The 25,760-nt window shown below is 42.6% G+C and overlaps 1 protein-coding gene across 3 annotated transcripts in view; it reads right to left on the bottom strand.

Annotated features, from left to right (window-relative positions):
* The window catches only part of NEIL1 (nei like DNA glycosylase 1), an 824,101-nt gene that overhangs the window by 377,793 nt on the left and 420,548 nt on the right, over positions 1-25,760 (bottom strand). For all 3 annotated transcript variants that reach the window (XM_044077181.1, XM_044077184.1, XM_044077183.1), the window contains exon 6: positions 16,753-16,877. In XM_044077181.1, the coding sequence (XP_043933116.1) occupies positions 16,753-16,877 (125 nt within the window). The remainder of the gene's footprint in view (positions 1-16,752; positions 16,878-25,760) is intronic.

Below are 25,760 nucleotides of genomic sequence, written 5' to 3'. Positions count from 1 at the left end.
ACACTGATGATCCAGAGAGAAGCAGAATATAAGAAAACACCATTGTTGTTGGTGGGTCTTGATGCAGAGAAATCATGTGACAGAGTAAGCTGGTATTTTATGAGCAGAGCAATGGAAGCAATTGCATTTTCTGAAAAAAAATTATAAGGTTGATTAGGAGATATAAGGGCTTGGAGGTGAAAATTAAAATGGGCAGGGTCCTCTCTGATAATTTCTGCTTGAGCAGAGGAACCAGGCAAGGATGTCCTCTTTCCCCTTTATTATATGTATTATATTTAGAACCACTAGTAAAGAAAATAAGGGACTCTGAAAATCAAGGATATAATTAGTATGGTAGTCAAGAAAAGCTGGCTTTATTTGCAGATGACATTATTTTGTACCTGACAAAACCAGAAAAAGACTTAACAGTGTTGTGGAACATTTTGAGAGATCTTTTCGGGATACAAAATTAATGAAGCTAAAACAAAGGCAATAATAGTAAATTATATACCCACACATGAACTGGTTCAGGAATACCTATATTTATGGGGACATAATAAAATGAAATACTTAAGAGTATGGATTAATAATGATTCTAGTGTGGCAGCTAAGGATATGTGGGAAGAGACTAAACAAAACATAAAAAAAACAGAAAATGGAAGCTTTGTTATATAGATATGGGTAGTAAAATACAAGCAGTTAAAATGTTTTTAGTCCCTTTAGCCTTATACACAAGGTCAGGCATATTTTTATCAACTAGAGAAGAATTTGTGGGTAGCCATTAATAAACAGCTGAAAAACTATCTGGGAGGAGAAGATGGCATGAGTCAAGTGGGATAAGCTTATTTTTCCAATAGAACAGGGCAGATTGGGATTAACCAATTTCAAGGGGTATTTCAGAGCTACACAGTTAAGACTCCTATACATAGCACAAGCAGAAAACTATAATTCAAACTGGAAAGGGATGATGATGAAACGGGGGCAAGCTCAGGAAAGAAAAATAGATTGTGATTTTGGATGCAGGCCTTAAAGGAGAATAAAAAGAAGTTATGTACTTACCATAACATTCCATGTGAGTTGTTCATCTCGCCTTCATTCTTTACTGATGGGTTTGGAGCCGATCCCTCGGCTCCGATATGGCCAAATGCAAAGCTCGAGGTCTTCAAATAGTTCGAGGCCAAGTCCCTATCCCATGATGCACTTGGAATTACCTCAGATCTTGTTTGCTGTGTATAATACCATATGTCATACTTTCACTACCAAGAGAAAGGTATAGAAGGATTGAGTAACCAGGATGGTTCCAGCAACTCGGTCATCTATCAGCCCAGGAGGAGGTAGGAGGGAGGGATGCAAGAATGAAGGCAAGATGAACAACTCACATGGAACGTTATGGTAAGTATATCACTTCTTTATGTGAAGTTGTTCAATCTCGCTGTTCATTCTTTACTGATGGGTAGCGTCCCAAGCATCATCAGCCTTGGGTGGCTCATGGGAGTATATTTCTCAGGACCGTGGATCCAAAGGAGGCCCTGTCAACTTTGTAATGAGTGATAAAGGTATGAGGTTTTGACCAAGTGGCTGCTGCACAAATGTTGTCAATGGGAAGTCTGGCAGAAAAGGCAGATGATGTAGAAACTGCTCTGGTTGAGTGAGCTTTAATCTTATGTTGCAAAGGCATATTGGCAACTGAATAGGTAAAAGGTGATACAGTCAGATAACCATTTAGACAGAGTTGTTTTAGCCACTGGTCTACCCTTCCTGGAGTCTAAGAATGAGAAAAAAAGCTGGTCTGATTTTCTGAAATCTTTTGTTCTATCCAAATAAAATCTGAGCTGTCTGTGAACATCAAGTTTGTGAGCATATACTCTAAACTGTTTGAATGACTGGGAAGAAGACTGGCAAATCAATAATCTGGTTGAGATTGGTTTCAGTGCAAACTTTGGGCAAAAGTGTGAGGTTTGTTCTAAGTGAGACTCTGTCAGCATGGAATATCAAATAGGGAGGCTTGATGGATAAAGACTGAAGCTCTGACACTCTGCGAGCAGAGGCAATACCTACCAGAAAGATGGTTTTCCATGACAAAAATTTGAGGTCACAAGAGGAAGCTGGTTCAAATGGCAGAAGAATTATCCAGGAAAGCATAACATTTAGATTCCATGGAGAATAGGGAGATTTCACAGGTGGTCTAATATGAAAGGTCCCTTTTAGAAAGGCTTTGGATAACTTGTGAGACATGATATTTAACCCTTCAAATCCAAGATGAAAATTAGAAATAGCAGCCAAGTGAACCCTAACTGTTGCTGCTGCAGCTTCTTTGTTAAAAATCATAGTCAAGAACTGTAAGATGGAGGCCATAGGGGCTTGGTAAGGATCAATATTATTTCTAGAGGCCCACATACAATTGTTTTTTTTTCCATTTGCTAAGATATCGCTTCCTAGTAGAAGAAGACAAAAGGATCTGTTTTGCCTCACTGGAGAGGATATGGAACCTGGCTATGATGGGAACTGGAGCAGCCAAGCTGTCAGCTTCAGGGACTGCAGAGAGGGATGAAGATCCCTCAACGAGTGTGTCAGAAGGTCTGGAACTGGGTCCTGAATCCAAGGATCCTCCGAAAGATGTAGTCGAAGAAAGGGGAACCAAATCCGACGAGGCCAATGAGGGGCTATTTGAATGATGGTCCTGTCCAGGGTTTTTGCTTTCTGCAGAACTTTGGGTATCAACGGGATTGGTGGAAAAACATAGAGGAGACCCGAAGGCCAATCGTGTACGAGTGCGTCTCTTGGGGCTTCTCCCGGAGGGGGAATCAGGACAAAGTAACTTCTGCATTTCATGTTCATGTGACTGGCAAAAAGGTCACAGCAAGGCTGGCCCCACCTGCAGAATATCCTGTCCGTTATTTCCTTTATGAGGGACCACTCATGGGGCAACAAAATAGCCCTGCTGAGCTTGTCTGCTATCACGCTGGATTTCCTCAGGGTGTGCGTTGCCAACAGAAAGCGTTGGGTGGAAACAGCCCATTGCCATACTCTGAGGGCCTCTCGACAAAGGGAGTAAGACCTGGTTCCTCCTTGTTTATTCAAATACCAAACCACCAACATGTGGTCTGTCTGAATCGCAATCGTACCCAGAGGAAGAAAGTCCTGAAAGTACTGCAACACCAGAAGTACCGCTCTCATCCCCAGGACACTGACATGCAGATGTGTCTCTAGATCGGTCCATGTGCCTTGGGCTGTCTTTCCCTGAAAGTGCCCCCCACCCTATCTGGGAAGCATCCGTGGTCACTGTGGCCGCTGGAGGGGGTAGCACAAATGGGCGTCCTATTGTGACATGAAGTGAAGTCAACCACCACTAAAGGTCCTTTTTGCAGGAATTTGTGATCATTACAGTGTGAGACATGGGAAGCTCTTGGTAAGACCACTGAGTGAACAACAGCCATTGTAGTATCCGCATGTGCATATGAGCTAGTGGTATGGCTAGAATTGCTGCTGCCATCATGCCTAATAATTTCAGAATTTCTGATGCTGGTGCTCTGTCTTTTGATATCAGAATGCTGACATGCTGACGAAGAAGGAAGACTCTTTCTAATGGAAGCCTTAGTGTGGTGGTGGTGTCCAACTCTGCCCCGACATAAACGATATGCTGCGATGGTGACAAGGCAGATTTTTCTGAGATGATTAACACCCAGATGATTGCAGAGTGACAGAGTGGACTCCCTGGCCTTAATGAGTTGATGCCTGGTGGTGGCAGTAAGGAGCCAATCGTCTAGGTACTGAAACACCTGGAATGCTAGATGCCTCAGGTGAGTTGTGACCATTGCCATGTATTTGGTGAACACTCTGGGGGCTGTAGTGAGACCAAAGGGCAGGGCTTGAAACTGATAATGATTGGCTCTCAGATGGAAGTGCAGGTGATCCCTGGATGGTCTAGCCATTTTTATGTGGTAGTACGCATCCTTGAAATCTATCAAGCACATCCAATTGTCTTTCGCTAAAAAAGGACGTATAGACTGAAGCATGACCATCTGAAACTTCTCTTTATTTATGTATTGGTTCAGTCTGCTGAGGTCCAATATGGGTCTCCAGTCCCCCGTCTTCTTTGGAACCAAAAATAATCTTGAGTAAGTTCCGGATCCTGTCTGGTCTGCTGGGACTGGGGGGAGTTCTAATGGAAGACATCACCCTCGTGTCACAGGAGGCCTGCAAAATCAGGGTTTTCGAGACTCCTTCTTGGACAAACCCTTTTAGCATTCCTGAAATGTTGCCTGACTGCTCATCTCTGGAGAAAGTTGGGGGCTGCTTGTCTCTGCCCCCAAATGCCTGGGTTTCAATCAGAAAACATTCTTGAGTGCAGAATATCATATCCATTGGGTATTTCATACCATTTTCATAAATTCCCCCAAACAAAAAGAAAAGGCTTCCCGATATTCCACCCAGTCAGAAAGAAGCATCAGTAGCACTAGAAGTTCAAAAACTGCTAGACAAAATGTCATCCAAGAGGTCCCACCAGACCAAAAAGGATTCACAACTTACTCAAGACTCTTTTTAGTGCCAAATAAAACAGAGCACTTGAGACCAATTCTGGATCTCAGCAATCTGAATAATTTGTAAAGAAGCCAAAGTTCCGAATGGTCACAGTTTAGTCCACTCTGCCATTTCTGCGTAAAGGCGATTGGATGTGTTCCATTGATCTTCAGGATGCATACTATCACATCAAGTTGAACAGACAACCCTGAAGTTTTCTGTGCTTTCAGCTGGGGGCCAGTCACCATCAGTTCAGAGCCCTGCCCTTTGTTCTCACCACAGCCCCCACAGTGCATACCAAACATATGGCAGTGGTAGAAACTTATCTGAGACTCCTAGGATTCTGGATGTTTCCGTACCTAGACTGGCTCCTCAACGCCCCAACCAGGCATCTCCTCAAGAAATCCAGGGACTACTTCTCCAGTTATGCCAATCCCTAGGCATCTCAGTCAACCTTTGCAAGTCACATCTTCAACCTGTACAGAGCCTGGAGTTCACAGGCACTCATTTGGACACAGTCAGTCAGATAGCCTCCCTCCCACCAAACAGAGTACAGACCATCAGGTATCAAGTGGAGCAAATTATCTCACAACCTTCTCCCCCAGCCAGACTGATTCATCAGACCTTAGGGTCAATAGCAGCAGCCATAACCTTATTTCGTAGGGCCCTGTTTTATGTGCAAAAATGGACTCTAGCTTTTCAGTGGTCAATTTTTTGCCATCCCTGGTCTTCACCAGTCAAGCTCACTCAAGTTTACAAACACCATCTGTGTTGGTGGATGCAGTCGGATGAAGTTTCTCAAGGCCGCCGCTTTGTTCTTTCATCCCCGGTAGCCATGGTTACCATGGACACCTCCCAACTAGGATGGGGGGGGGTATTTCTTAGGAAGGACAGTACAACGCTTGTGGTCCCAAAACAGACCAACTTGCACATCAATGTCCTAGAGATGACAACAGTCCTTCTACCATAGCAGGCCATCCAGGATGTCCTCCCTATCAGTACAACTGCAATTCAAACCAACAACATGTCTGTAGTTTGGTATATCAACAAACAGGGAGAACCCAATCTTATCCTCTCTTCGAGACATTCTGGAAAAATTCAACATACTGGCAGATGAGCTAAGCAGGTCCATTCTGATGACAACGAGTGGTATCTCAATCAATTAGTGGTGGAGAAAATTTTCCATCAATAGGACCAACCTTGCTGTCACCTATATGCTTCACCCCACAACAAGTGCAGCAGGTACCTTGCCCTGATTCACCCTCGGGGGAGTCACTGACAGATAATCTAGCCCACAATTGGCCCTCTGGTCTCCTTCACGTTTATCCTCAGCAACCTCTAATTCACAAATTCTTACAGAAAGCACTTTGGTTGAAGAGCAAGGTAATCCTCATTGCCCCCTTTTGGCCTCATCAAGTGTGGTTCTCTTTCCTTTGGTCTCACCTTCAATATCCACACTGTAGACTGGACCCCAGTCCAGACCTTTTCCCTCATCCCATAAGGATGGATCACCCGAGCATTACAGCCCTCAAGTTGACCACATGGTTTCTCCAATTCCAATGATGGTTAGACAACCCAGGCTTTCTTCAGACCCCAGTGAAGGATACTACACCACCCTGGGATTAAACAGTTGTGCTGCAGACTTTGACTCAGAGCCTTTTTGAACCATCGGCTAGATTTAACTTAAACTTCTTATCTTGGAAAACCGCTTTTCTTGTAGCCATTACATCTGCTAGACAAGTGTACAAGCCCTAGGTTCTATCTTCCAAATCCCTATTGTTGATTTTTCACAAAGATGAGAGTTTCCTTATAAACCAATCTATCATTCCTGCCTAAAGCAGCCTCAGAAGCGAATAGTAACCAAACCACTAATTTGCCTGTTTTCTTTACCAACTTTGCTAATAAATGTGAATACATGCTTCATATTTTGGATGTAGAAAGGTAGCTTTACTTTTACCTCCACAGAACAAAAGATTTCAGAAAGTCAGATCAATTGTTTAACTCATTCTCCCCCAAGAAATTGGCCAAACCAGTTACTAAAGTCACCTTAGCCAGATGGATTTCACACTGCATATCCTTTGTTTACAGCCAGCGAGGTTTGCCTTTACCTAGACCCCCCTAAGGCACATTCCACCAGAGCCACAGCTACATCATCAGCACTCTGACCCAGTGATGACATTTGTGTCACAACTACTTGGTCTCATGCTCATTACAGTTTGGATTTGACTTCCAGAAACGGCTGGTTTTGGTTCTGCAGTACTCCAGAATATCCCTCAATGAGGGCCACCCAAGATTCACGTAGCTAGGGACTCTGTCCCATCAGTTCAGCAAGAATGAAAAGGACAATATCGAATATTAAAAGTATGTACTCACCATAGCTATGCATCTGTGTTGTCTATTTTCATTATTCCTAAACTTCCCACCTTCCTTCCCCCTTCCTTTTAACTCCTGGAGTGATCTTATGGTTGTTATGGAACCCCCATTCCAGGTTTGCGCCCTAGTCTTTTCTATTATCCTTCCTTTGAATGTATCCTTAGATTAGTTCCTTCTATTGCTGATTGGGCAGGAAACTCAATCTGAGGTACTACAGGGTGACCATGGCATTGTGGGTAAAGGGACAAGTTCAAGAGCTGGATTTAAGTCTAGTAAAATGGACTAACCAGATCGGAGGTCAGATCCAAGACCCATCTGTTAAAGAAAAATGAAAATGGACAACACAAATGCATAGTCATTTGTAGTGGCTACATGTGCGAGCTTTGCCTTTATTAGCATTACATAACTATAGTGTCAGTTTAAGTAGGCTGGTAGTCAGTAAAGATGAGACAATTGCGACATTATCTCTAGATGCCCACTACAACCGAGTTGGCTACAGAAATGGTTGGAAAGTGCAGATCCATGTTTCAAATTCCTTATGGAAAACAATGGGAAGGAAAGTATTTAAACAGCTAAAAGGAGTGACTTTGCAAAATTATACTTTTGTACTTAATGACAACAAACAACGAAAGTGGAAAGGGAATGAGTTTTGTTGTCAAAGTAACATAATGGGCAGATAACAGAGACACGAGTTTAAGAAGAAGCAGGGTGGAAAAGGGAGGAGGAACCTTTCAGCCACTAAGCCTCGCATTGGACACCCTTATACTGACGCAAACAGAAGTTGAAGACTTAACTAAAAAGTTTTTTTCCTCATAGAACAAAAGCAATTAACTGAAGCCCTTCCACACTTGGAAGTAATCTGGTCAAATGAAACTCATTCTAGTTCTCTCTTTCTCTTACAAAAGGACAACCAAGATTTAATTTCAAACGTCAGATCACTTAAAAGGCAAGAGCAGTGTAGCTAATTATCAGAATTACTGAATAAAGGCTTAAAATGTTTACAACACTTTATCCAGATGCTGTAAGTTCAGAGTCAAGAAAAATTTAGAATGAGTTAATGATTTGAAAAACTCCACCAAGGACGGTCCCAAGCCCAGCTTTAAAAGGAGGAGGGTGGTCACCCCACTGCAGTGACCATAACTGGGAAACCAGGCAACAAACCATATGGAAATTCTAACAAACTCATATGCTCATGCTACCACATCTGGGACAGCCGATGCACAACCACTAGGGACCAGACTGCTGGTGAGAAGTGGGCTACTGGCTGAAGGAAATTCATTATACCAAAACTGGAAACCCGTACTGCTACGTGGAACATTCAAACTGGCCACCATGTCAGCCAAAAGGAAATCAATGGTACCACCAAGACCCACATTTGGTCCATCTAAGCACCAACAGGCAAGAATCTATACCCAGTCAAGGATGACTTCTACAACCAGCTCCAATACATGCTGGATTCAATTCCATGGACTGAGATGATCATCTTGGTGGAAGACTTCAGTGTCCACATAGGCAAGGACAGGTCTGGTTGGGAAGGAATGACAGGTAGATTTGGCCATGGGAACATGAATGATAATGGCCTGCACCTTCTGTCCTCTGCAGCATCAAATGATCTCATTGTGGAAAACAGCCATTTCCAGCATCCTCACAAACTCCTGCTCATGTGGTGAAACCCATCCATTGAGGACTTGGCCATATTACACTACATCCTGGTCAACTCTCGCCTTCGACTGTAGCTCAAGGATATTCATGCTATGCGAGGACCTAACTGTGGCTCTGATCATTACCTTGTCTGTGCTGTGGTGCAGCTTCACTTACAGGTTGCAAAGTGCAAGTCACCTCCGCCAGCCAGGCTGGACTGGAAGCAACTGATGCCCCCCCTGCAAACAGGGCTTCCAGATCGCACTGTCAAACTGTTAAGCAGCACTGGCCCAAATAGAGGATGTGGATGAGGCAGAAAATCAGATATTTATTTATTTATTTTATTTTACATTTGTTGACCGGGCTAGTCCAACTGGATATATGTAAATTTTCAGTAGAGGCCCGGGGAGAAAAGCTCCAATGGATTATTACAAGTTTATACAGCAATAGGCAATACAATATTAAAATTTAAAAACAAAGTTAGACAATATATGTAATGTATAACTATGATAGGAGCAAAACAAAAGAGAAATAATAAAATGCCATAAAACAAAGAAATATTTTTTTTTTTTTTGCTTCCGCAGTGATCTGATCTGCTCCTGTTGCCTTGTTGTTTCTCAGTGTTCTGGTATCTAATTTCACCTCTTTGACTATTGTTTCTCAGTGTTCTGGTATCTAATTTCACCTCTTTGACTATTGGCTTTGCATCATTATACAGCAATAGGCAATACAAGATTAAAATTTAAAAACAAAAGTTAGACAATATATGTAATGTATAACTATGATAGGAGCAAAACAAAAGAGAAATAATAAAATGCCATAAAACAAAAAAATAAAATAAAAAAAGATATCAAACTCCATTATGGTATGTGCCAGATCGCTATGCCTACCCATCTGCTGCAAATGCAGCCATGGATATCTGAAGAGTGCCTGGATCTCGTAGCCCAATGGAAGCAGGTGAAGCTGGTCAACTATAAATGATACCAACAGCTCAATAGAGAAGTTCTCCAGAGGCTGAAAGCAGAAAGAGAAGCGTATTGAAACCAGGTGGCAGCCGACCTTGAGGAGGTGGTATTCAGACACAAGTACCACACCCTATAAAGCATCTTCAAACTAATGAGTGGGAAGACCAAATCCACCAGCGACAACATCAAAAAAGTGGACGGGACATTTGTGGGCTCACCCTGTGAATGCCTGAAATGTTGGAGGGAATTCATTCAAGAACTTTACAACCATGACCCAACCTCGTGGACCAATGGTCGATCTGCCAAACATCCATCTCCCTGAGGCCACAATAATTGATGCAAAGCCAATAGTCAAAGAGGTGAAATTAGATACCAGAACACTGAGAAACAGCAAGGCAACAGGAGCAGATCAGATCACTGCGGAAGCAATCAAGGCTGGAGGTAATGCTCCACTGACTCCATGCACTGATCGGACTGCTATGGGTTACAGAACAGATACCATCTACATGGAAGTAGGCCATCATTGTACCCATCCACAAGAAGGTGGACAACAGGGAATGCAAGAACTACTGTGGCATCAGCCTGCTCTCCATCATTGGCAAAGTCTTTATGAAGATCATACACTCCAGGCTGCAAAAACACCGCGAGCAAACCAGCAAGAAAGAACAGGCTGGAGTCAAACCAAACAAAAGGATGCTGTGATCAAATCTTCACCATCTGTCAGCTAATGGAGGAAAGAATCCAGTGTGGGCAATGTACAGTTATCATCTTTATCGATTTCAAGTCCGCATTTGACTGTATCTACTCGACTGCCCTGTGGAAGACACTGGAGACCAAGCATGTGCTGAAGAAAATCATCAGACTCCTTCAAACATCGTACAATGGTTCATCCAGCCAGCTGCACATTCAAAACAAACTGTCTGAAGAGCTTATCATCCAGACTGGGGTCCGTCAAGGGGATGTGGTCTCTCCACAGCTGTTCAACATAGTGGTGGACGCCATCGTGAGGAGAGTATTTGAGGGCAGGAGCGGAGTCCAGTATCAAGCCCATTCTGTGACTGACCTGATGTTCACCAAGGACAATGCCATTTTCACACACATTGATGCTGAGGCCACAGACATCATCCACAAAATTGCCCACAATCGCCCAATTGTATGGCCTACAGATAAATGTGGATAAGACCAAAGCGATGGCAACCAAAGCATCACAAGCCACTTGGGGGAGTTCATATCAAACAAAAACAAGAATTAAAATATCTGGGTTCGCTGGGCTAGGAGAAGAAGATGGCATTAACAGCTGAAGTCCACAGCATGATTGGACAAGCCACTGTAGCATTTGCCTCACTCAATTGGTATCTATGGATGAGGACAAACATCTGTACCACCACCAAGATTCACCTTTTCCGGGCACTGATCTTGCCAATTCTCCTTTATGAATCAGCAACGTGGATCCTCCTCAAGCCAGACTTGAACAAGCTTGAGGTTTTCCAAATGCAATGCCTGTGCCAAATCTTCAGAATCTCACTTCATGACCAAATTAGAAATGAGAGCATCCAGACCAGATGTGATTTGCAGCCAACGATCAGTGAACAGATCCAAAACAGGAGGCTGCGCTGGTTTGGACACGTGTGCAGGATGGATACCAGACGCTTGCCATTCAGACTATTATAGAGAGAGTGCCCAAAGAAATGGAGAGTTCACAAATCTGCACCAAAGATGATGTGGGCTGAACAGGTTGAAGAGGACGTGAAAAGTTGGTGACTCGACCTATAGGAGGCCATAGATATTGCCATGGACCAAACAGCATGGAAAGGCATCATGAAGGAAGCCCAGAATCCAGCAGCACCCCTACCAGCATACCGACTACTGGGTAGACCACCTCTGCTGGCCACCAGCTACAGACAATAGAAGAAGAAGAATGATTTTAAACCAGCTAAAGCAAATGCAAACTCTTCACTTAAGACAGAAACCAAGAAGGAAAATAGCTTACTCAGATAAGAGGCTGTTAAAGTGAACTTAAATATGGATACAACAGATAAACAATGAGAATTTCCAGCCACTTAACTTTCCTTTTTCAATTTCAGCTGCATAGCCTCTTGATGGATAGCTTGATATTGGCATAAACAGAATCTGAAGACTTAACTAAAACGTTACTGGCCTCAGAGAACAAAAGCAATTAACTGAGACACTGCCTGAGCCTGGAAGCAATCAGAACTGAATCGGGTTCTCTATTTCTCTCTAAAAAGGACAACCAGAAAAAAAGAAAAACAAAAGGGACAACCGTGATTTAATTTAAAGAGTCAGATCAATTAATATGGAAAAAAAACAGTGCAGTTATTTGTTAGAATTACTGAATACTTGCTTAAACCACTTGCAACATTTTATCCAAATGCTGTAGAGTCAGGGACAACAAAAACTCTGATTTAGAATAACACTGATTTAAAAATAGCTACAACAAATGCAGATTATTAACCTAAGATCGAAAACAAAGGAATACAGCTAAGACAGATACATCCTGTTAAAATGAACCTAAAAAGAGAAAATCAATGAGAATTTCCAGTTTAGATTTCTTTTTCAATTTCAGCCACTTAGTCCCTTGTTGAGCAGCCTTACAGTGTCTCTTCATTGTCAAGGTACATCACAAGTCAGTTACACCCACATGAACTATGACTATGTCATATGTGTACTTGTGGTACAAAGACTTGAGTACATGCATTCTGAGGCAAATCCTGGTACATGATAGGCAGCTAACAGTGACCCTTTCTTTGCAAGTCCTGGTGACTAGTGCAACAATGTATTTCCCTATGGAGTCACCTATGACTAGCATGTTTGACTTTTGCCCTGTGGCTTTTGAACTGAGTCAGTGTGACTCTTAAACATAGGTTTTATTGTTGATGAAGCATGTGTTGCGTTTTTGGGAGGTTGTTGAGGGTACTTCATTCATAGGTTGAATTTAGGAGGCTTTTGTGGTTTAGGTAGGTTACTTTTAAGACTCTCAGTATATGCAAGTTTGTCTTTGGTCTGAGTTGTGTGCGCGACTGGTTTAGTGAGGTGATGTGTAGTACTGACAGTCTTCATGTTGTTTGCTGTGGCTTCATGTGAGAGCTTTGTCTCCAATAACATTATATAACTACATCTCTGATACACTATATTAGTTTAAGTAGTAGATGGTTGTCAGCAAACATGAGACAATTGTTACATTGTCTCAGGATAACCATTTCAACCAAGCTGACTGCAGAGAAAGTTGGAAAGTGCAAATCCATGGCTCCAGGTACTTACTAATATGTGCTGAAGGGGGGAATGGTGCTTGCGATGAAAGGAGATACTGCCAGCCCAGCTAGCTGGAATTTTGTAAATAATTATATGTCATTGGTGAATATCGAAATGATTTATATTAGATGTTTGCGTTGCAAATGTGTAGCCGTGGTGGTGCGGTTAGCATTGTCGCCTCACAGCAAGAGGTTCTACTGTTCGATTCTCGGCTGGAGCGCCTTCTGTGGAGTCTGCATGCCCTCCCCACGGTCGAGTGACGTCTAAAGACATGCAGGTAGGTGCGTGCAGGAATGGGTGTGCCTTCTTTGAAGGTTGGGCGTAGGGCTGGCAACTCGTCAATGTAAAAATCGACTGCCAATCATGAGCGGACCGGACATCCGCTGTGGCGACCCCTAACCAGGAAAAGCAGAAAGACTGGTGTTGCAAATGTATTAGAACTGTATGTCATGTGTATATCAAACTGCTTGTACAGAAGTGTGTGTGTTGAAAAGGTATTTGTAAAATGCTTGCATTAAAAATGGATCCAGAGTGTGCCCTACTGGAAGAGAAAAAAAAATGTATATTCACTATTGTAACTGTTTAAATGTATATATTTTAACAGTGGAAACTGGAAAACAGGAGGTTAACTTCAGTCCAGCAAACTTTACAAAAATAACTGAAATTAAATTACTTTATGACTAGACCATAAAAGATGGTATCTTTCAGTTTTCAATGCATCAAAAAACACAACGTCTGTGCTAGGAAACTTTCTGTCTTGTCTTTAGGATGAACTAATTACTAGTCTTGAAAGAATGAAGGAATGTAATTGTTTTGTGACTTCCAGCATCTGCCAGAGATCTGATGAGAAGCCCATGTCTATGTATTTTTAAAGGTATATGCTAAATACTGCCAGCTTCATTAATGGGTGTTTTGCCTGGAAACTAGGAGTCAGATGACAAGAAGTGATGTCATTCTACAAGCTATCCCAGCAGTAATATTTTATATATTATTTTGAGAAGTCTCTTAGTGAGACAGCATTCTGCATTCTGTCTTGGACTTGACAACAACTAGAAGATCCATTTATCACATCTGCCTTGCTCTATAGTAAATTCTTAGATTACAGTAATTTCCTTAGATTAATTCAGGAATATAGTGAAGCTTAGTTTAGATATTTTTCTTTATTTACTTGAGACAGTCCTGCAAAGTTGTTTTAAATATTTCCTGTGGTTTTAAACTCTGATGTGACTGTGAATATATATTTAGTATTGTTTTGCTCTTTTATTATTAAATATATTTAAACCCTTCATTGTGGCTGATCTGTGTAGAGATATTTAAGTTTTGACAGTACTTGCATATTTAATTGGTAACACTTTGTGGGCCAATCCTCATAGCCTTGCTCTTTGTCAAACTACCATTTGTAGTAGTATTAATATTACACAGTAAGACTGGTCACCTTTTAAGGGCCCTAGAGTAGCTGATAAGGAGTGACTGGTAGCAGTCATAACCACCTAATAGTCTGGGCATAAGGGGGCATAGCTAGTAAACCTGTGCCAGCCTCTCTCAGGTGTGTGTGTGTGTGTGTGTGTGTGTGTGTGTGTGTGTGTGTGTGTGTGTGTGTGTGTGTGTGTGTGTGTGTGTGTGTAAATCAAACCTCAAAGAGAGTGTGTATATCAGCTACTTGGGCAGGGACATGAAGCACTGGTTGGACAGAGAGCATGCTGGAGGTCTTGGCTTGGTCACTCAGCTGAGATCTCAACTCTAGAGCTGTGCCAGTGGGAAGTCTTATTGGGGATCTGAAGAAAGGTAGAGGAACCAGCCATAGAATGACTGTGGTCTGTGTGTGCTCTTAAAGGAAATTGCACTTGATGCAGAGAGCTACATCTGGAAATACTGTGCGTGTACCCGTTATCCTCCCAGTGAATGTCCCCCACTGTTGCCAGTGGTGAGGATTGAGATTCCTTGATTATTGGTCCAGTGGTGGGGCGTCACAGTGCTTATGAGGTTTGGAGCTGATTTGTGGAGGTGCTGTCTGGCAGAGACAGAACTGGTCGAAACACTACAGCATGCAGCTAAGAATCAATGATGCTTTGCTCCTTCTCTTACCAGAGGCAAAACAATAGCACTGACTCCAAGCTGCTTCCTGAGAATTACTATTAATCCAAATGTTGCTGGGTTCAGCACACTTGCTATTGTCTTTTCTTAGCAGATAGCCAGGATAGAACCCACTGAAGCTGGACGCAACAAAGTCATGCTGCACAAAGACTTTGAAGAGGTTCTCATCAAAACTGCAACCAGACCTAAGAACTAAGCCAACAACAGAATGGAGAAAGTAATTTTTTCGGACAGGGATGACTGCAATTAGGGGTATACATAATACATAAGAGGAGGCTGGAATTTATTGGAGAAAACTGGCAAAGGAACTAAGGTAGTGGGAGCAAATCTAGAGAAGGAAAGGTAACAGAATGGGAAAAGGCCGTTAAGACATTTGGACTGCAGGCTAGAGACTGCCTTCCCCATCCAAGATTGATATCAGAGTATAGGTAAAGAGAAAGGAATAGGGGGAATTCTTTGTGAAAGAGCTGCTCTGTAGAGTTTTTAGCTGACTCAAGAACAGAAGCTGCTGTTAAAAAAAGGTAATTTATAGGGCTTATAAAATATTGCACAATAGCTACTTACTCCTCTCTTGAAGAACAAAGCACACAAGCAGACCAGGTGGCACAGGAAACATCTTCAGAAGCACCACAGCAGGAAAATTATCACTGTACTTCAGATTTCAAAGTTTTTGAGGACAATCACACTAAAATGACTCTTGCTACTGAGGCTAAACATGTGGAAAATGTATAGTATAATAGGCAAGCAACAAAACTGATGAAAGGAACAGCAAGCCGAACAAAACTAAGCAAGAAATGGGAAAACAGAACCTGCTAGGCAGTGAGGTTTCCATCATTTTGCCCCACTGACAAGTTTTCATATGTTGAGGGGAAGCTAATTCCATTGTTATGCTGTGTAGACACCAAAATGTGAATTGTCATTCCTTGTCTACTGGTAGGTGGATGTCTTGTACTAAGACAGCATCACTAGAACAAAGAGATCTAGAAGTGGTGCACAGGTCAGTATCCTACTTAATGACTGGCATACATTTGAGTACAGTAGCCTATGACTTACCATCAGACGGGCGAGCTTAAGACAGTTAGAAAACCCTATCCAGATAAGCTTATTTAAGGCTTCACAACTGTTAGACTGGGAAGCATACCAGCAGCAAAGCACATGATTCAGCTACATCCAACATTTGTGCAAAGGTTAGCAAATACATGGCAAGACTGTAGAAGGCAAGACAGTGAGACAGCTTGAATCATTGCTGTTCTGACATAGCCAGACATAAAACTCTTAAAACAACAAGCCACTCATTAGCAATGATTAGTTTCTGTAATAATGAACATAACAAGGAGGTCAAACCTAAATTCACCATCCAAGAGAAAACCAAAAAACTCTGATTTCACAGCCTGAATAAATGAATATTTAAGAGAGGTGATAAAATCAAGAGCAGGTACACAAAAACAGGAATTTTTATCCAAACAGCATGCATTCTGAAGACCTGTGGTGACAATCAGGTTTGAACAAAGTTAAATCCATGTGAAATGCAAAGTGTACACAAACGCATTTTCCAGAAGAATGAGCTTAAAGGATCAATTCCATCCCCACAAAAGATGCTAAGCTATAATCCATCTCTGCAATGGCATGTCTTCTAAAGCTACAACTATTGCATGCAATTTTTTCTGTTTCCCCACCAGCACTCAGTGCGCCCTCTGAACCACTCCCACCCTGCATGTGGTCATGCATTGGACAAAATCATTTACCAAGATCCAAAAAATGTTTCTGAATTTCAAAGTCTTGACACTATTAATAGTACTTATTAATATATGTAATACAGTCTAGTGGGCTTTCTCCCTTAGGTGCTCTCTGAAAATGGACAGGTTCTCAGCATGGCTAACCTTGTTAACAAAACATAAATAAAACATACCTGAAACCAAATGGTTCTGCCATTGCTGTCACGGAGTGTCTTCATTCCTGCCACATAATAGCACTGTAACCATTTTGAAAAGACAGAATAATATTCCAAGGGTTCTCTTTCATAGTAATCTCCAGCTGCAACAGGTAAACACAAAACAACTCATTCAACATTTCTCTACAGCATACATCACTAATACAAAAAAGTATAAAATTTGCTAACCTAGCAGTATATTCTAATTCACTGAAATCCTCTCTAATGAGGTGTTCATACGTAACGGCTAAGCATTCACTCTACAAACCATTACAAGCCTAGTCAATAAATCATTTTCATAATGTCCATCTAGACATGAAGAGGGTAACACAAGACAGACCAGGAGAGAAGTTGAGGCTGCACTAACCTCAAAGGTCAGTGCTATGTTGAGATCACTGAATGTTGGTGGAATCAGCATTCCAAGTGACCTCAAAATTAGTACATATAAAGTTACTGAGATGAGCAGGATGATCTGCCTCCTTGAAAAAAGATGCTTTGCATTTCTGTGACCTCAACATTTTCATGCTGTTGAAATCACATTTTATTGAATAGATGCATGAGATGGGCCAACACATTCCTATTCCCTTAGTGACCTAGAAGAACCTGGAATAAAACTGGTCTAATCTTTGCTCTGGAGGTTCCATATTAAACCTATTTCTATAGCAGATTGTGGGTCTGAAAGATGAACTACTGCAAACAAATCCTTATTGAGAGTAGGAGTATGTTTAGGAGGAAGGTTTATAAAATCTAGCTAATTCCATCTTTCTACCAACTGGATGACAGAACAGCCAATGGAGAAGGGTTGGCACTTGATAGTGAACATTAAAAATCAAGCTCTGCCTAAACTTCTATCAATTAATGAAAAAGCACATGACATTTTCAGGGCTACTGCTCTCCTCCTGATGGCAAAGGGCTTTTATTTGAGGATGCTAACACTGAGTTTTGAGATTTCTAAAGAATTGTTAAAGTGTCTAGAAACAGTGGCATACTGCCTTAGTAGAATGGGTTGCTCTAGAATATCTTTCATAATCTTCCAAACTACCATTTAAAAGATCTGTCCTCAGAAGATGTTCATATACTACATTTAAGTAAATCCAAAAATGAAAGTTATATACACTGACCATAATGATAGATTTGTCTGGTTCAAACTGTGGTATATCAGATCCAAGGCCGGCCACATTCCTAAGACTTCAGCCTGCCGAGCTCTGCCTCCTGTACCCATAATCTCTCACTTAGTGTTACCTCACATCGAAATTGCCCATACTTGACAATAAGCAAAAAAAACATGGGAAAAAGATATGATGGACCCCAAAATGCAAGAGAAAAAAGGGAAAGCTCTCCCCAACTTGATCATCTCACAGTTAAAAGGCTTGCCAAAAAAGGTGGGGGTCAGAGTGAGGGAAAGTTGAACCACAATGAAAAAGACACCATGGCTCTATCATCATGGTAAAAACATAACTTTTGTATCCAATGTTGTCTTTTCCAGCTGGATTAAACCTGTAGGACAGAGCCCCAGCCACGTAAAAACTTGGAGGCCTCACTAAAGGATACTGCGCAATATGGTGGAACCAAAGGAAGCCCCTGACCTAGACTGTTATCTCCAATTTGTAGTGGGACACAAAGATGTCAGGACCCACCCAGGAAGCAGATGCACAAATCTCTTCCAACGCAGATCTGGAGAAAAATGCTGTAGAAGTAGCTGTAGTTCTTGTAGAATAACCTTTTTGTTTACCCAACAAGTACTTTTCTTTCAAACTATACCTAAAGGAGATGCAATCAGATAGCTACTCAGACAGAGTATCCTTAGACAATGGCATGCCCAACTTAGCTTTTGAAAAAGACACAAACTACTGATTAGACATTTTGAAAGATTTTGTTCTATACAAAGAAAACCTCAACTGTCTCTGAACATTGAGACAAAGCAGCAAACACTCCCTCTTGTTAAAAAGCTCAGGAAAAAATACAAGCAAATGACTGAAGTGATTCAAATTGTTCTCCATAACCACCTTAACTTACCAAGAAAATACTAGTCCGTGTGCAAAGAAACCCTATTGTTAGGAAAAACTAGGTAAAGACGAGAGAGCTTGCAACTCTGAAACTCAATTTGGAAGTAACTGCTGCCAAAAACAAGATTTCCCAAGATAACAAATTGAAATCAACAGTAGCAGAAGGCTCAAAGGGATGAGAAGCCAACATTTGTACATGAGAGACAAATCCCATGGGTGGGCAGGGTCCCTAACCAGGAGACGTAACAAAAAGGTACCCTTGAGGAAAGCTTTGTAAATTTTAAGAGCCGCTAAAGGCATACTGTCTCTTCCAATGTGAAAAATGGAAATAGCTGCCAGCTGCACCTTATTAGTAGAATAATGTGAGCTCAAGTGAAACAAATCTATCAAGAAGTCAAAAACAACCTGTATGAGGGCTGAAAAGGGATCCAACCCCTTAGAGGTGCCCCAACAAGCAAAATGTTTCCACTTAGTGGCATACACCTTACATGTATTTAACTTCTGAGAGAAAGACAACATTTGCACCACTCTATCAGAAAGCGTGGGATTTCTGGTCAACAAGAGAATTGGAGGAACCATGTGTTCAACTTTAGGGATCGTAAGTTGAGTGGGCCCATCTGGTGAGAAATGAAGTTCACAATAGAATCCAAGACCAATGGAGTGTACATAACCAAAAAACACTAAGATGAAAGCAAATGGTGGCTGCCATGTGCCCCATTATCCTAAGAACCAGATAAGCAGATGTGGTAGGACTGACACTTTGGAATCTGGTAGCCTTGAAATCTGAGAAATTGTGTCCAAATGGCAACCTATAAACTCTAAAGGAAGGGGAATTACACTTGACTGGGCCAAAAAGGGGCAATGAGGATTACAATGCTCTGCAATGGGATGCCTTCTGAGGAAATTTTATTATCAATGGAGCAGGGGGATAGGCACAAAGGAGACACGAGGCCCAAGCATGTAGAAGAGCGTCCTGTGGGGGGACTAAGACATAATAACTGTTGCACTTGGTGTTGTAAGGGGATGCAAACAGCACAGCACCAAAAAATCCAAGTGGCCACTCTCCGATTCAGAGACCACTCATGTGGAAAAAGAATGTTTCTGCTCAAATTGTCTGCTAATATGTTCCTTTTCTCTGGGATGCACGTTATAACCAAAAACCACTGAGATGAAATCATTCACTGCCAAACCCTCATGGCCTCCCGACAAAGAGGATATGAATGGGTTCCCCCTTTTTTGTTCAAGTACCACATCTCAGACATGCTGTTGGTCAGAACTGAAATCAAATCCTGGAGAAGAACATCCTGAAATGCTTGCAGCATAAGGAGGAGTGCCCTCATCTCCAGAGCACTGATGTGAAGACTGGTCTCGGTATCGAATCAGGTCTCCTGGACAGTCCTCCCCTCGAAATGCCTTCCCCTACCCTAGAAGAGAGGTGTCTGTGATGAACATGCCTAGAGGATGGGAAAGAACAAATGATTTCTCGGTGGAAACCAAGGGAGATTTCAGCCACCACTTGATTTGCTTTCAGCAAATCTCTATCAGGTGTGTCAAGAAAGATCACAGCATGACCATCAGGTGTGTCAAGAAAGACCACATCATGACCAATGTCCCTTGCAGAACTCTCATATAGTACCTTGCAAGGGGAACCAAGCAAATGGTGGCTGCCATGTGCCCCCTTAGCCTGAGAACCAGATAAGCAGACCCGGTAGGGCTGACACTTTGGAATCTGGTAGCCTTACAATCTGAGAAAATGTGTCCAAGTGGCAACCTATAAACTCTATTGACTGCATAGGAATAAGACTGGATTTCTGGTACATGACTGTGATTCCCAAGGAGCTGCACAGCTGAAGTAAAGTGTTCATGGCTCTGATCAACAATGCTCTTGTGGTTGTGTTTAGGAGCCAATAATCCATGTAAGGAAAGACCTGAAGCTCCAGCAGCCTGGTCCAGGCTGCCACTACTGCCATGTACTTGGTGAATACTCTGAGGGCAGTGGAGAGCTCAAAGGGCAGTGCTCAGAACGGATAGTGATCAGCTTTCAGCTGGAAGTGTACAAACCTTCTGGAACTCCTCGCAATCTTTACATGATAGCATACTCATTCAAAAAAGGGATAATGGACTGCGCCATAACAATCTGGAATTTGGTCTGCTTGACAGAGCAGTTCAATCTGCTCAAATCCAAAATTACAACCAAAAAACAATGGTCAGTGACAGAAAAAAGTTTCAATGATCTTAGCGCCTCGATTAACAAGCCTTCAAAAGATAAAATTCAACATTCAGAAAACACATTATACAAAGCTCCCAATAAAGTTAATTAAAAAGACGTTATGTACTTACCATAATGTTCCATGTTTGTAGTCCATCTCTCCTACAGTCTTGCTGGATGGGTTTCGATTTGATTTTCGGCTCTGACTCGGCCGATACTAAAGCTCGAGAGCTTTTACTGGCTCGAGGCTAACCCCTATCCCATGGTGCCTCACGGCAATTCCCCAGATCTTGTTTGCAAGAAAGTAATAGGTACATATTAGTCAGTAAACTATCAAAAACTATGCACATAGAGACAGAACTACTATCCATGCCAGGTGGACGGACAACTATAACCATGTCAGACATCAAAATGTATAGTCCACCTGTTCCACCAGGAAACAGGAAGGGGGAAGGAGGGTGGGATGCAAGAATGTAGGCGAGATGGACTACAGACATGGAATGTTATGGTAAGTGCATAACTTCCTTATGTTATGTAGTCCTATCTCGCCATAATTCTTGCTGGATGGAACAGCGTCCCCAGCACCTTTGCTAGCACAGTGGCTCAAGCGAAGAGACTTTTCAGCATAGGGGACCCAAAGGATGACCTGTCCCAGGAGGCCAGATCCAATTTGTAATGAATGACAAAGGTATGAGGTCTTGCCCAAGTAGCTGCTGCACAAATTGTATCAATTGAGAGCCTAGATCTAAAGGCATACGAAGTAGATACTGTTCTTGTTGAATGGCCTTTTACTTTGACTGGTAACTGTTTGCCAGCAGTTTTGTAAGCAAATGAAATGCAGTCTGAAAGCCATTTAGACAGGGTAACCTTAGAAACAGGCAAGCCTTTATTTTTGTCTGAAAAGGAAACAAATAATTGGTCTGATTTTCTAAATTCTTTAGTCCTGTGCAGGTAAAACCTGATAATTCTGTGGACGTCCAATTGGTGTAGTCTGTATTCTGATTTATTAGTATGATTTGGGAAGAAAACTGGTAATTCGATAGTTGTGTTGAGATTATGCTCTGAACATACCTTAGGAAGAAAAAAAGGATTAGTTTTAAGTGAGACTCTATCCTTGTGGAAAATAATGTAAGGAGGTTGAATGGCGAGGGCTTGCAATTCTGAAACTCTCCTAGCAGAAGTTATAGCCACTAAGAACAATGTTTTCCAAGACAATAATTTCAGCTCTGATGAAGAAGAGGGTTCAAAGAGAGAAGAAATTAAAGATGTAAGAACTAGGTTTAGGTCCCAGGGCTCCGGTGGTTGCCTGATTTGAGGCCTGAGAAGTAGGACTCCTTTCAGAAAGGTTTTGCATAAAGAGTGAGACATGATTGGATTTCCCATGAAGCCAAAATGATAATTAGAGATGGCAGCTAACTGAACTCTAATAGTAGCAGCTGCAGCTCCTTCATGAAAAACAGATGACAGGAAGGACAGAATAGACTCAATAGGAGCTGAGTAGGGATCTATGCCTTGGTTTTCTGCCCAAATGGAGAACCTTTTCCATTTACTGGGATATAATTTCCTGGTGGAAGATTTGTGTGAAGAAATCAGAATGTGTTTGACTGAAGGGGAAAGGGAAATACTCCTGGCTATTCGTGGAACTGGAGCAGCCGTGCTGTCAATTTCAAGGTTTTGATGGTAGGATGGAACCGTCCTGACTGATGAATCAGAAGGTCTGGAGATGGTTGCAGAATCCATGGTTCCTCCAAGAGATATGGCCACAGGAAGGGGAACCAGACTTTGTGAGCCCAGTAAGGAGCAATGAGGATCAGGGTACTCTTCAACAATTTTTGCTTTCTGAATGACTTTTGGTATAAGAGGAAAGGGTGGAAAAGCATAAAGAAGTCCCAGAGGCCATTTGTGAACCACAGCATCCCTGGGTGAAATCCCCAGATGGGGAATTAAGGCAAAGCAGCTGCTGCATTTGATGTTCATGTACGTGACGAATAGTTTGCAGCAAGGCTGGCCCCATTTGCGAAAAATCTCTTCCGCAACTTCTGAATTCAGGAACCACTCATGAGGCATCAGAATTGCATGACTGAGTTTGTCTGCTATCACACTGGACTTCCCCAGGATGTGTGTTGCTACCAGAAATCATTGAGAGTCCATCACCCATTTCTATACTCTTAAGGCCTCCTGTCAAAGTGGGTAAGATTTGGTTCCCCCTTGCTTGTTTTTGTACCACACTACAGACATGTTGTCTGATTGAATCACAATTGTCCCAGTGGGAAGAGAACTGTGAAGTGCTTGTAACACATATAGCACCGCTCTCATCTCCAGAATATTTATGTGCAAGTTGTTCTCGTGATCCTGCCAAGTACCTTGGACTATCATTCCCAGATAATGCCCCCCCCCCCACACCTTATCTGGGAGGCATCTGTGGTTGAGACTGCATTTTATTGAGGGGGAGCAAGAGGATGACCTAGATAAAGTTGATCCGTATGTAACCACCATGTTAGATCCTTCTTGCAGGAGTTTGTGATGAATATTTGGTGAGATGGGGGAGATCCTGCATTGACCACTGGGCAAATAGTAGCCACTGAAGTACCCTCATGTGCAGATGGACTAGGGAAACTAAGAGAATGGTGGAAGCCAGAGTAACTAGGAATTGAAGGACTATCCTGGCCTGTTGTTTGTCTCTCTTCAGCAAGAATCTGACTTGATTGTGTAACAACTCTATCCTTTCTGGTGTCAGTTTTGCTGTAATGGTGGTTGAGTCTATCTCTGATCCTAAAAATACAATGTGCTGCGATGGAGATAAGGCTGATTTGTTTAGGTTTATTGTAATGTCTAATCTGGCGCACAAGGATACAGTTTCGTCCCTGGTTCTGATTAGTTGGTGCTTGGTGGTAACAGTGAGGAGCCAGTCGTAGGTATGGAAACGCCTGGAATCCTTGACATCTCAAGTGAGCCATTACCACTGCTATGCATTTGAAGAACACTCTGGGGGCTGTAGTGAGGCCAAAGGGCAATGTTTGAAATTGAAAATGACTGGCTCCCAGCCAAAAGCGTAGGTGTCTTTCTGGAGCGCCTGTCCATTTTGATGCGGTAGTATGCATCCTGAAGATCTACTGAGCACATGCAATTGTCTTTCCCGAAAAAGGGAAATATCGACTGCAGAGTGATCATTTGGAACTTCGATTTCTTTACAGACTTGTTGAGTTTGCTGAGATCTAGAATTGATCTCCAGTCCCCTGTCTTTTTTGGAACTAAAAAGAATCGTAAGTTTCGGATCCTATTTGCGCTGTGGGGACTTCTTGAATGACTTTTTTGCAGCAACGAGATGACCTCTGATGCAGCACGGTCTAGTTGAATGGGTGGCACGTCTGGTAGAGACCAGTTTACCAGGGGATTGGAAACAAACGGAATAAGGTAACCTCTGGATATTATGGTTTATACCCAACGATCTTGGGAAATGTTTAACTAGGCGCTTGGATACAGTAAAAGACGACCCCCCCGACTGCCTCCAGAGACAGACAGTCGGGCAACCTCTCAGGGGCGATGGAAGGGATGATCAGAGAAAGTTTCTCTATCTCCCCAACATTGCTGATCTCCCCTGCTGCGAGGACGATGTCTTCCGTTATATCCTCCCTCTCTGCCTCTTGGGGAGGGTTGACCTTGTGCCTGAGGGAAACCTTTTTGGGATTTACGGAACCACATTTTCCCTCCTGTTTGACACTTGGGATAGGGTCTAGAAGTAAGGGAGAAACGGACTCCGACGGCAGATAAGGTTTTCCCTTCCTGCTCGCACCAGGTCAAAGTTTCTTTTACCTGCAGTCCAAAAAGAGTTGAACCATTAAAGGGGACGTTGGTAAAGGAAGACTTAAATGATTATGTGAAGTTATGTAGACGCATCCAGGAATGTCTCCTAAGAGAAATTCCTGCTGCGGCTGCCCTGCTCACTTTGTCCGCTGCATAAGAAATCAGCCTCATGGAGGAGTTAGCTATTGATGTACGGGTGGAGAGCTGCGCAGACACCTTGTCCATGGATCCTGAAGCTACTGAACCCTGAAGGGTGTCTCCCAACTCCCTCAGGAGATCTCTTTGAAGTCTAGTAAAATGGGACAGGTAATTCAGAGATCTTAAGGTAAATGCTGCTGAAGAGAAGGCACGCTTTCTATACCTATCCATTGTCCTGGACTCCTTATCAGGAGGATGGATATTAGAAGTAGCATCAATAGGAACTCGCTTAGAAAGAAAAAGCTTATCTTCCGGAGCAGTCATAAATTTGTCTGGTCTCCTCGGGACAGGCTCCACTGTGTCCGCGGAGGTCCAGGCTTTCCGGGATATGACCCCCAAAATCTGGTCATAAGGCGGTGTCAGCCAGGAGGTGGAAGGTCGGGAACCAAAGGCCTCAAGATACACTGATTCGTCCTCAGTAGGGCTAGAGGTCTTCCAATCACCCCCTCTGTCTCAGGATTTCAAGGATGTCAAAAAAGGAGACATCCTTAGAGGGGGATCTAGGGGACCCTTTTGACTCATCCAAATCAGTGTCTGATGTGACAGACTCAGGTGAGTCAATGTGCTTCCTCTTACAAAGTCTCTTCCGAGGAAGCTCCCCAGTGGGATAATCTGGGGAGGTCTCGGAAGAGGGGACACCTCCAATGGGGGCTGCTTGAATCTCTGGTTTCCTACGCTGAAGGGGTGGTAGGGGAGAAGAGGTTGCTGGTGGGACATCGGGTCCAAAGACAGGGCTTTGGCACTGGACCAAGCTTTCTCTATTGCTTCAA

This window comes from Protopterus annectens, chromosome 7.part0 (genome assembly GCF_019279795.1).
Source record: "Protopterus annectens isolate FY-2018-M chromosome 7.part0, PAN1.0, whole genome shotgun sequence".
Classification (NCBI taxonomy): domain Eukaryota; kingdom Metazoa; phylum Chordata; order Ceratodontiformes; family Protopteridae; genus Protopterus; species Protopterus annectens.
This window is presented reverse-complemented; position numbering and strand designations above follow the sequence as displayed.